Source organism: Orbicella franksi, chromosome 9 (genome assembly GCF_964199315.1).
Source record: "Orbicella franksi chromosome 9, jaOrbFran1.1, whole genome shotgun sequence".
Classification (NCBI taxonomy): domain Eukaryota; kingdom Metazoa; phylum Cnidaria; class Anthozoa; order Scleractinia; family Merulinidae; genus Orbicella; species Orbicella franksi.
This window is the reverse complement of record NC_138153.1, coordinates 2997301-3010156: the sequence shown is the minus strand read 5'-3', so window position 1 is coordinate 3010156 and position 12856 is coordinate 2997301. Positions and strand designations below refer to the sequence as shown.

The window sequence follows — 12856 nt, the reverse complement described above, 5'->3', positions numbered from 1 at the left end:
CGCGCCGTTTGAAATGGGTAATCCATCGCTTTCCATTATCATGTTACTTAACAAAAATCCACTGTTAAGCTAAGAGGCTTTCAACTATTAAAACTATTTCCATCAGGAATTTCAAAATACCGTAAACATTCCAGAACAAGCCCCCTTTTACCGAAAATATCCACCCCCAATTGAATAAGCCTTTCCACCTCGTCCCTAGATAAAGGCCCATATCAGCCCATACCCGTCATATTGAACGGTGGCTTTCTATCAACTTATTTCCTTCACAGAATACAACGGTGTTAATAACAGCCGAGTCACTGCACTGTATTATTTCAAAGTCAGCTTCCAGCTTTAAGCTTTATCGTGAGACAAGTCTGTTGAAGTTGAAAATTCTCATCGTATTTGATGATGCCACGCGATTTTTGTGCGAATTCGATTCACTGTAACGCACAACTTGGTCTTCACGGTCAAAAAATCTTGGTCTTAATTAAAACTGGATTTAAAAAGAAAAATACTTCTCAGTGTAAGGGGCTGAATAAGTTGATTGGAAATTTACGCACAAATCAGAAAGCGTATGACCGTGACTTATGTTAGGCCCGGAAACTCGTAGAGAATGGGTCACATAAAAGTGTTTTCTGTAGATGCAAAATTTGGCGTTACCATTGAGCCTGGAGTAAACTGAGATAGACTGGAATGATAGAAGCTAATAGAGTGACGCATTATCTAATACTAAACTTGTTTCAACAGAAAAGTTGACGATCAACATAGAAAAGATGCGTATGGACTGAACAAAGATGATACACACTGAATTTTCCTTCAAATCAGTAACTAAACCTCTCAACTAGCTTTCAGCGCTAGCTGCATGGTCCCTAGCATGGTAGCACGTCTTGTTACTGACCTGGTAAATAACTAAGACAATATTCCCTGTCCGCTTGGCGATGTATGAATACTGTAAAGAGGATATACATTTTGATCATTATTAAACAAGCGTTCAAAGTTCGCAGTTGGTTTACGCCTGTATACTCAGACAAGAATTTTAATCGTGGGGATTAACTACACTGTATCAGAGTTTCACGTTCTGATGAAAATTAAACTTTTCATGTCTTGCAACATCACCAGTAGGTCACCTATAGATGCTTGACAGGTTTCAATATTGCTTTGATAAACCTCTTAATTCTCAGAAATTACACTAAAAGAATTTTGTGGCATGAGGAGGGAGAATTGACCTTTTAATCTTTGATACATAGGACTAGCTAGAATGCAATTGCGAAGCATTCCTTAAGAAAAGTTTGGGCAAAACACTGTCTTGTTTAGTTTTAATCATTCAACACTCCTAATAAAATCAATAACAGATCGAATAGTTTTCTGGTTTGCCCAGGTAATAACAAATGAGTTTAAAAGGTGCTGGCGTCAACATTGCCGCCAAATTAGCTCATAATTACTGAAACATCACTCATTCCTTGCAGTTCATCAAGCAAATTAACGTGCGGAAGCCGACCGAGATCGGTTGGTTCAAAGTGAAACATATATTTCCTCTGTGTCCCGATTGATGAGGGGGGTAAATTGTTTTCTAAATATCAATGAAAGTGTCAAAACAAACTCTGTTTGTTATTCAGCTTGACAAATAACAATAATCTCTAAATAAGAGTTCTCGTGAGTTGCCAATTGATTTTCTCACGAAAACCAAGTACAATGGACAATACGACTATGAGATTTAAGATACCCGCGTAACGGAATGCAGTGAGAAGAATTAACTGTAAACCACAAGAAATACTTCCCAAGAAAAACTCGTCTCCGATTGTAAGTTCTGGCTCTAAAATCACGTTTGATAATGAAACGCTGTATTTAACTAAAAACACATTAAATCACTTGCTCGAGCCTGAACGTGAAGTGTCAATTGAGTAACAAATAAACGTATGTATGTATGTATGTATGTATGTATGTATGTATGTATGTATGTATGTATGTATGTATGTATGTATGTATGTATGTATGTATGTAACACATATCAAACACGGAAGACCGTAATTGACCACATTTCCAAACACCGAGAAGAGAGTTGGAAATACGACGCGCAGCGGAGTATTTTTGACAAACGTCGAGATGTTTGGAAATATGGTCGAACACTATCTTGAGTGTTTGATATATCTTCTCAATCGAAAATAAAGCTCAGGAGAAAACAGAGAAATAAAATCGTAAAAAATCTGTGAGCTAATTAAGATCAGATATCCAAACACCATCACGGCCATGATTTCCTTTCTTTAGACTTGACGAATTATTAATTAGTTTGAGAATGTGTTTTACAGATTGCAATTTACTCTTAAAAGTTTTGAACCAGAAAGAGTTAAAAAGAAATGTCATTTGTAGATTCGTTTATGAGAATTGGCCTGAAGGTTCCACACTCGATAATGATTCGTTTTGCTTGGCTATCACGCTGATCGTCACTGAACAATAAACCGCGGGCTCGATATTCAGTCAATGGTATTTTCGTTTCGTGATTTCAAGAGACTCAAGACAAACCCAAATAACATGAAACCCGATAAAGGTGTTGTTTAATATCGTGTATTGCGTTCGCTAAATGACAGCAGTCCATTGGATGATGGAAATTAAATTCAGGCGGCTCATTATGGAAAATTTTTTGACAGTGAGAAGTGATCCCTTCTTTTTTTACAGCGAAAGGTTTATTTAAAATGTACCTTTCTGCATTCACAAGGCTTTGAATTCCTGAATAAAACCAGGTAACATTTCTCAAATTTCTCGCAGTTTTGAACTAAATTTGATATCAAGTGACCCTCCATTCACAGCAACTTAAGGAAACAATCAAAATTCTCAGCCAGAGCTTACAATGCGAGGCGATGCAGTTGGTAAGAGCTTTGTTGTTGCTTTTCCATTTCCCTGACTAGTATGGTGAATCACTTTGTAAGAAGAAAGTTCTGTAACTCAGCTGCAGAATAGAAAATGAACAAGTTTCTGCACGCAGCAGATGGTAACAACAGTTCAAGGTTGTAATCCGCTGACAGAACTAAATTGTTGAAATAACAACACTAACCGCATTTTAAGATAGTCGCACAGTGGAGTAATTTCTTTTGAAAACACAGAAAACGTAGACAACTCAGATGGAAAAAAACATTTAACATTAGAATGTAGTTTATTTAAGATTTACTGGAGATTGAAAGTAAAACGAATACAGTATGATGTTCACGAACGTGGGCGTGATACAAATATGTAACGATGTCTTCTTATATTTCCTTATTTTAGCTGCACAAATTAAAAGGGCAAACAAGACGGATGGGAAAGTAATTAAGAAATGCGTCAAATCATGAGTAGGGTAATTAAAATTCGCTTGGGGAAGTTAAAATTTTGAGTGATGAAAACCTCTTTGCGGTAACCCACTTGCAATCATGAGTCTAGAACCTTCTTTGCACTAATGAACCCTTTGCACGATTTTTATCATTTCGTGATAAGCTGCAAAAAATGTTGCCTCTTATGAAGTACTTTGCGCCACTTGGAATTCAGAAATTCACATCTGCTCCAGTCCTGTAATCAATTGTACTAGGTTTCCATTTGGTTTAGCTGCAATCTCCGTACGCTACGATAATATAATCAAGAGATTATCTCTTCAAGGGCATAGAGTCTACTGCACTATATAAAACCAGCAGTGTTTCATTTGATGTTCAAAGCTATATTTGTGTAGAACATGAAAACTGTTTTGCTTGCGTGTTTATTGCTCGGCTGGTTTTACACTCAAGGGCAGTGCTATGGTCAGTTAGTGTCACGTTTTTCTCTCAAATGACTCCAGCAGTACATTCGTATAGCTAATTAATATTCGATTACAAAAACTATCAAGAAAGCGTTGATTGAATTAGATGACTTGTCACAAAATACAAAATTGTTAAGGACTGGGCGGGATAGGTTAAGAATGAATGCACTTAATCAGCCTGTCGTCAACATTCTCTGAAAAATCGTTTGCCTAGCTGCTGCCTGCTGGCGCACTTGTGTTGACAGCATGTGAACCTGTGTAAACCTAGCTATTGGAACATTGAATCTGACTTTGTTCGCCTACCTGATCAACTGACAGAATCCCCTGCGGAACAACCTTGAACGGGAAAGTTTCCACTGGAATACTTATAGCCAAAAGTATTCACGTTATTTGACCAAGAAGCAGAGTTTTATGAACACGTATACAGACATAAACATTTCTTAAATCGAAAATGGGCGTAAGTTGCGAAAATAAGGAGATTTCAGCCTAGGTGGGGCTTAGAGACTTTTTCTTAGGATTAAGCTGAACACTGTCAAGTGATGATTTTAAGCACACGTTTAAGAACAAAATCCTCAGGCATGAAGAAACCAGAGATTGCACCAATCAGCAACTTCCTGTATCAGCTTATTTCAATCGATAAGTTTCGACTTTGCGTGATTTAGCGGGGCAAAAAGCCTTATGTTAATTCTCGATTACTGTCTTTTAATCTTGGGAACTGTAATAAGCTTATTGTCGGTACTAAACGAGTATTACCTCAGTTGTACTTACCAACCGTTCCGAAAATACGGCGACAAACATTTTGTACCGATCACGAAAACACGATCTCTACGAAACAAACAATATTACAGTTTTTGTAAAATTATGCGTCAGTTGTACATGTAAAAGAAAACGGAATTAAAAAGCACTTGCCGGCTCAGCTCGGAACATTGCCAAATTAGTAGAAACAAACAACCGTATTTGCAGACACAAAGCAGAACAAATCTGACTAAGCCGATCGAAAAAGATGCTGAAAAGAACAGCCTTTAATGTATTTGGTTTAGTAGATAATAATCATTAGTTATTTGACCAAAAGGTGCATTAAATGGAAACCGGAATTAATATTGTCTATCCTTCATGAAATGTCCTACGCGCCACCCACACTTACTCACATCGATTTAGCTTTAACAACATATTGAAGAAATGATTTTGTTGTTGTTGTCTGCTCCAAACAGTGCTGGCTTATCCGAGATCAAGAGTACAACTTGAGCATGTCTATCGCTACGAACTTTTAAGTCATTGCAAAGATAAATCAACTAGTTTCCAAGTCAAATTTTTGGTTGAAAGATTAATCCTTCTTGCACATTTGCGCTCTTCATTAGTGACTATAGTACTAAGAAGTGTTAATTTAGATACGTTTACATGGACAAAGATTAAAGCAATTAAAAGATTAGAAGTTTAGATTTACTTTGTAAGATTGATAATCTTCTTAATTCTCGACTTGCATTTTTACCGTTCAACTGAAGTTTGCTTTGAATTGCCCCACCACAGACACTCCAAGCTCGTGATATCAGCGTTTGTGTGGGAGTGGAGGTAAAATTTTTTAAACAGAATACTTTACAGTGAAGCATGTGATAAACTAAGCAAGACCCAGCAAGATAATGCTCAAAAGTTCGAATTCTAGTTTCTAGAATACGTTGATACTACTCAGTTTACTACGTCTTTCAAGTTTTCAGACGCGGCTCCAGCATAAGAATGGGGTACCTGTGGACCTGTGTGTGTGAAATAACACAGTTCAAGACTCAGTAGGTTACTGACTAAATCTCTTGTAAGGCAGCCGCTTAGTGCGGCTTATTTAAGTCTATAAGATTCCAAGGGAGAAACAAGTATTTACATAAGTTCTGACTTCCGTTAAATCCCTGTCGAGTCAAAAGGCGTATAAGTCGAAAACAGCAGTAAATTTTCGTATTACTTTGTTCTCGCACTGCAAAGCGCCTGTGCTTCTACATTTTCTCACATTCCCTCATCAGTGCTTTCAGACATGTTTGTTTTATTTACCTCGACGTTTTATTTACCTTTAAGTCTTTTGACGCAGTTCTGAGGGCGTTTATTTATTTTACGTTTCAAGAACGTGACCATACTACGTCTTTTGGTCTGTTAATCTCTGTTTTGCGGCGGAGCGCGAGAATACAGGTGACGCCTGACAGGCACTTACAGGCGCGACGTAAATACTGTTGTCCGCCGGTATCACACGAGGTTATTTAACATTCACGATGTGATAATTAAGATTAGCCACCTTTGCCAACTAAAATTCAGCCCCGCCTAGATTCGTTTGGAGTTTCGGATGACATTTTAAGAGTTTACTTAATCCAGGAGAAATTTTGTTCGAGTAAGAAGACTCTGATTAAGACATCGTGAACAACTGATCAAGTGCATACTGCAATTGACCGAGACACAAATAAAAACATGGACCATTTTAAATGTTCGAGATTAGTAGTAACCTCTACGAGCATTACTTTTACTGCGCCTTTCAATAACATGCGGACTCTAAAATTCAAAGCTCAACCGACAAATGCGTTTTTCGCCACCGTCAATCAAATGTTCGGTGTCTCCTCCTAGCTTCCGACCACTGCCGAGCACTGTTTCGTTGTCTGAGCTGTGCTCAACGATTTGCTCACCGCGGGCTCGGCAGTAGTCAGAAGCTGGGAGGAGTTGCCGAACATTTGATTGACGGTAGCGAAAAACGCATTTGTCGGTTGAGCTTTGAATTTTAGAGTCAGCATGTTATTGAAAGGCGCAGTAGATGAAAAGACTAATTAGTGGATTATGAACCAGGAAATACCTGCACCATGCTCGCTTAATTTTTCGGCATTTATGAGCTCCGTAATAAGACTATGATAATGACATATTATCATCATTTGGTCGGGCACTCTGGCGCATTTTGCGTGCTAAAATGGAGAATTTGGCGAGCCCGTGGAAATTTCAACACTTACAAGATTACCAGGACGCAATATCGAACTTTCTTTTCATGCCTTTTGTAAAACGCAAATGACAAGATTTTGTTATTTCTTTCTTTCTTGAGGGAAAATTAAAAGGCAGTCAACTCGTAAACGCTCTTGTAATTGTTCTGACTGTTTTGTTGTCATTTTTTTTCAGTTTTTATTTCTCCAAGCCCTCCAAAGTGATAATAATAGTAATACAGTTTATGTTCTTGGGCACCCCCCAGCCACCCACCCTGGCTCCGCCGTCAGGCCTGCCTAGTGGCTCGAGCTAACATGAGTCTGAGTCGGGTCCAAACCATATTTATGCCCAAGAACATAAACTTTGTGGTTTCATTACATTTTAGGAGCACAGTTTACACAGGCGCAAATGATCTTCGCAAATCGCTCTCTGTTCACGTGTTTGCACGTGATGGCGCGAATTCAGTAGAGGTCTGGTAACTGATTGAATCTGCTCAGAGGCAAACGAGTTCGCACTTGTTTGAAATGAACCCCTTGAATGTAGTCTGTCACAACTAGACTGGATGCCTTGTTTTGAAATTTCATTTCTTAAGCGCCGACACTTTCTCTTTGCGGCGTCAAGCCGGTCTAGCATTAGCCTTACCATCGGTCTTTCTGCTGTGTACCGCGACGCAATTTGTCCCTGAAGGATCTCTGTTCTAATCTTTTGCACACTGATTTGCTCTCGTTTCAACTCTTTCTTTAAATGATCGATTCCTTGCTGGCTAGAGTTTTGAATAAATAAACTCGACGTTATGCCACTTTCACTGGCTCTTGCGGTCCTTTCAACCGCGTAATTACAATTTTCGCTGGTGTCAGTGACATTGTCACGTGATCCATCGGTCAGGTGACTTCTTTCCAGGTTCTGATGTACGTCACAAGGAATGGCAGCAAACTTGGCTGGTTCTTTGCCAAGTATTTGTCTTGGGGAACGCCTCCAGGCCAAATGTCTCTTACCGTAAATGAATTTCAGTTCTCTGCTGTAACCAGAGGAACCCAGGATATCTCTCCATTGCCTTGCAAGAAAAAGAGCTTCGTAACCTTTCACAGCGAAGTCTGGGACTAGCCTGAGAACGAGGTTGAACTTTGTGTCACGTGGTCTGCTAGACAGATTCATGTTATGGACTGCCTCGGAGCTTTCTGCACTTAGCATTCTATGTTTGATGGGGCCTGGTTCGAGGAGTGAACTCCACTTGTCGAGAACTCGCCCCAGTGCGTCGGCAATGGGAGCGGCCTTTTCATCGTCGAAGGATTGATGAAGAGGTTTGTAAATCGAGAAAAAGAATTGTTCATAGAGTTGCTTGGACTCTTGACAAGCTTGAAGAAATCTGATCAACATATCTACTTGTTTCTCTTTGGTGTTTTCTGCTATTGTTGCTGTCTTCTTTTTTCCAGGGAGGTTTTGTTCCCAATATAAGAGGTCTTCAATCTACAAGGGGAGATAAATGAGTGCTTCATTTAATACACACAGATATGTGAATGCATTATCTAGCTCATTATCGTGCCTCTTTTCTTTTCTCACTAAAAAGAGTATTCTAGCTGTTTTCTCTGGTGTTCTTACACCAGTGTCAGAAATCCATCACCGCAACACCAGGTATGCATCAAATCAAAACTTCCATAGGCCAAAAACATCGACTACATATGGACAGTCGGCATTCCAATTTTGTGCATCAAAGTTTGGGAATCAGTTCCTCGAAGCCTAAACAACTTACGATGTAATTCCTTTAAGAAGCAGTATGTATAAGTAGCACCTCCTAAATACTTAAAATGTAGTTAATTAATAGTCACTTGTATTTCAGTAATGTATTTTCAGTAATGTACTTTCAGTAATGTATCCCTGCGTAATGTATTTTCGTCCTACGCATTTACCTAAACTTGGTGGTAACCAGGCCAGAAGTCAATGGCTACTCTTGTTATCACGCAAGTATTTTTTTTTATTCTTGCCATAGCCATATGCAACATATATTTCTCATCTCATATTTATTTTATAATACTGATATAAATTAATCCTGTAAATAGTGCGCAATGAAAGTTGATTGATTGATCAATTGATCGACTGACTGACCGACTGATTGATTGATTGATTGAAACTTAGCAATAAAATTTTTATTTGATTCTAAGACCTGACAGTCAACTTTAAAGAACCTTGAAGTTGGCCTGTGTTACCTGTTTGGCGGACACGAGCTGCGTTACAGACACGTCACGCAATCTTTGGCATCTCCAAGATCTCCAGAGGTAGGTTATGTGTTTTAACCGTCGATAAAGATCTTCCAAAAAGAGATCTTTATCAGCTAAAAACAATTCCAGTTCCTCTTCAAAACGCAGAAGTTCTCTATCCAGTTTAGCCTCCTGTGCAGCTTGTGATACTTCCTTCAGATCCTCTAACTAAAAATTCATCGAATTTTAGTCATAAAAGAGAGGAAACATTCGAAAAATGTCTGATTTTTAACATGAAACTTAAAGGAGCCACGTCACTGTTTGTACATCATGAAATGGGATGCTAGTCCATCGCAGGGTTACCCCCAGCATTAAGTTCGCCGGTACCCATTTATACACGTGGGTGGAGAGAGGCACTGTGAGAGTAAAGTATCTTGCTCAAGAACACAACACAATGTCCCTGGCCAGGGCTCGAACCCGGACCGCTTGATCGGGAAACGAGCGCACTAACCATGAGGCCATCGCGCCTCCCGTACATCACTGAGAAGTTTCCTAATTTTTCAAGTTCGTGATTGAAATCCTTGTCAGTCTTCTCCATCCTTGACCATCCTTGTTCCTTTATGATTTATTATTATTGCTTTAGTGTTTTTCTATTTTAGTAAACTATTATTTTCAGGTTTCCTGCAATTAAAAAGTAACTTTGTACCTGGCCACAATAACTCAACATACTGTGAGCTCAGTCGTAATGCTTGAAAACCCGAAGACATCAATGGTATGATCTATGCAACCGGCGCTCGCAAAATAACAGAGCCCATCAAAGCTAGCAAGCAAGGATAATAGAACGGATAAACCGTAACCCTTATTATACTAGAAGCTACCAGAGGAGGATAGTTCGTCCAGACGGATCATACGACTGCTGTTTTATGTCTAGTGTAAAAACAGGACGAACTATCACGCACGCTCACTGAGGCCTCAGTTTATCGTTCAAGATGTACAAAAGCAGATAGTTTTGCCTTCACCAATTACCCATCTTCTACCTCACTTTATACTAACAACCATAACCATTGGGTTGATTCTGCTGATGCCCGTATTTAAAAGGCTAATGATATGTCTCAGTCGAGCTCTTCTCTGTTCCTCGTTCAAGGATCACTAAGTAGCGAGTCGGCGTTGACGTCAAATCTGTTTTGTGCCCGTCCGAGACGCATAACCAGACATACTATAAAATAAAAAACTCTTGAATACCTTGCCCAGGTTGGTCCAGACTAATTATGCGAGCGTCCCTAGTACTAATGAAAACAGCCAGCAAATATGGATGGTTGACAACTGGGTTGAGAACATGAAGAAGATTAGATGATTTACGGAAGACAAACATGATGAAAAAAAAATGCTGATCTTTTAAAGATGCGCTGTCCGTGATGCAAGCTCCTTCAAACGTTCTTTGTCTTTCGTTTTCAGTCTTGGACCTTGGGTCAATGTAGGTAGAAATGCATGGACAATAATCTCTATGACCGAGGCAATGTCCATGAAAAGTACGATTGAGGCAATGTCCATGAAAAAATTCTGACGTTCTGAGGCAATGTCCATGAGTTAAATTCTCTTGCTAGTTATTTAGGGTATTTATGAAAACTATACTATACAAAAAACAAAAACGAAAAAAAAAAAAAAAAATGACTGAGGCAAGTGCCTCGGTTTTCCTGTTACTAGCTACAGTCTTGGCCCTAGAGTCAAGTGCTTTACAGCGAGTCGTTTTGATACTCCCAAAAGCATCATGAATGCCTTTCAACAGGACCCCACGACCAAGCTTTTGATTAAGAACTAAACTGAGTGCGTAAGGTATTAAACTAAGCCGGTACTTCGTGATGGTTTATTAGGCTTTTTATGTCTCTCTTTAATGGCGAGTACCGGCTCTGGTCACTAAAAAAATTATCATTAGTTCCACTTGTAAATGAACGAATGAAACAAGTATCGTTCCAATTCTCTGTATTGTCATTAAATCTCTGAAAGAATTGCCGAGACATCTGCTCGAGGGCAAATTTGAATCAAATCGCTTCCTAGCAACGTTCAAGAGCTACGCAGTTGCTTAAAACTCATGTTTACCGGTCTTCTTCAAAATTTGAAATATGCGGCTACAATCCTTCTATAATAACATAAAGTTTATTTTAAAAAAAACACTGAAAAGATACTTACAGTTGTTTGAGACTTATCCAACAAAAACATTATCGCTGTGCACTGAAGTCGTTTGAATCTCACCGCGATCGAGTTTGCAAAGTGTTATGACCATATCACCAAGCTACCCAAGTTTTATTTTCGATCCTGACGAGGGAGATAATTTACAAATATTTTTCTTTCTACCGGCCAGTCGCATCCGCACGCGGGCGCTAATTGCGGTTTCTTGAGGTTCACCTTTTATCAATTACGTTTTGTTTGCGAGGAACACCAACGGTAAACTAGCTTATCAGACACTTTTGTCTTGAGCGTTAATGAAATTTCTCGCTGGGATGAGGTGAAAATTGTTTTGTGATTGGAGAGAGAAAATCTCCAAGGAAGTAAAACTAAGCAAACAATTTCTTGTGAAGTAAAAATGGCTTCACAAATGCACAAGTGATATGTTTATTAGACTGAAAGTTACTTTCTTCTGCTTTTCCAAAGATATATCAGTTTTACCAACCCTCGTCTGAAATTTTTATAAAAAAAAAAAGAAACACGACATAAAGCTCTATGGTCAAAATAATTACGGCTTATACACGAACACACTTAAAAAAATTCTTACAAGGTTATTGAAGCGATTCCTTAAGCCTATTTTTTCAGAGAGAAATCTCTCTCAAAACAAGCCACTGTCTTCATAATTAAATGAAATTTGGGTTCAAAAACATTTCATAAGATAAGCAAGCTTGTCTAAATATAGCGTGGAGATAACAAAGACTTTTTTCTCTTCAGTGGTGAAGAAAAGGTTTAATACTTAATAATTACAGTCTCGGCTGGTTGATATGTGGGAGATAACATACCGGTACCTATGATATTTATTTTTTTTTTTTTTCATTGCCGGATTTAGATCTTTAATTCAAAAAATATAAATACACAAATACAACTGGAGTCTCCGCAACAAAGAAAAACAAACAAAGCAGTGGACAATTCAAGTTTTATTACAAAATATTCACTACTCTAAAAAATCGCCTTTATCTCACTTTTATATACCGCCTGGACAATAATCTAAATATTCTGTACTATAAAAGACGATAAAATTTATTACCTGTCTAAACAAGCTTTTCAAGAAATTACAGTGAAGAAAAATACAATACAGATAAATTTAAACTCTTTTAATGTTATACAACTTCTAAACAATTCAGCCCATTTACGTCCAGCAGATTGCAAATATACTATTTTTCACGGAGCGCGGACTAAGACCGAGGGTAACGAGATGATAACTTTGCTGCAAAGGAAATTGAATTTTATTTTGTTTCATTTACTTTCGAGTTGCCAGGCAACAGTATTCAGTTAGAGATGCAAATTCACGCAGGCTAGTTGTTTTCCTGTATTTTAAAGGAAACCTAGGATTTCCTGATTCCCGCCAAGAGAAGATTATGAACATTGTTTAGTTTAGTCTCTTCTGTTTATCTTCTTTGTTTTTCTTATTTAACTCAATCAGAGCGACACTGAACTCTCTCAATACAGGTTCTCTGTGTCCAATGCTTTAGAAGCGTACCGACTATTTTCTTCCAAGGATTACAACACATGTCAATAATCACTTGACCACGTACATTTGACACTTTAAAGAGCTTGAGAAAACAACGACGACAACGGCAACGAGAACGCCGCCAAACAAAAGGTTTAATGAGAAGAACAATGGCTGTGCACGCGCTTTTTAAATCTTTGTACATTTCTTTGCCGTCTTCTGCACAACAACAACGTGAAATGACTAAGTTCTGTATTTTGGATAACGCGAACGACGGCGGCTAATTTTTCGTATTTTCATTTGGTTTTA

At 38.4% G+C, this 12856-nt stretch overlaps 2 protein-coding genes across 4 annotated transcripts in view; both read right to left on the bottom strand.

Annotated features, from left to right (window-relative positions):
- Window positions 1–6426: 6426 nt before the first annotated feature.
- Window positions 6427–9472, bottom strand: LOC145497451 (uncharacterized). Its single transcript, XM_081477255.1, has 3 exons — window positions 9386–9472; window positions 8884–9102; window positions 6427–8146 (listed from the first exon to the last, which is right to left on the bottom strand). Exons 1-3 carry the CDS (start codon window positions 9470–9472, stop codon window positions 7061–7063), a joined length of 1392 nt encoding a protein of 463 aa, XP_081333381.1. The 3' UTR covers window positions 6427–7060.
- A 1900-nt stretch (window positions 9473–11372) lies between these two features.
- LOC145496482 (protein pigeon-like) overlaps window positions 11373–12856 on the bottom strand; it is a 26463-nt gene continuing 24979 nt past the window's right edge. For all 3 annotated transcript variants that reach the window (XM_081476162.1, XM_081476163.1, XM_081476164.1), the window contains one exon: window positions 11373–12856. This exon is cut by the window's right edge. The gene's annotated coding sequence lies outside the window, so the exon portion shown is untranslated.

Bases quoted from the DNA above. Each gene is read 5' to 3' on its own strand.
- LOC145497451 (XM_081477255.1), bottom strand. From the start codon at position 9,472: ATGGAGAAGACTGACAAGGATTTCAATCACGAACTTGAAAAATTAGGA. The intron at 9,103-9,385 runs GTTAGTGCGCTC...ATGAATTTTTAG, and splicing joins GGAGGCGCGATGGCCTCATG to TTAGAGGATCTGAAGGAAGT. The intron at 8,147-8,883 runs GTAACACAGGCC...CTCCCCTTGTAG, and splicing joins AGCTCGTGTCCGCCAAACAG to ATTGAAGACCTCTTATATTG.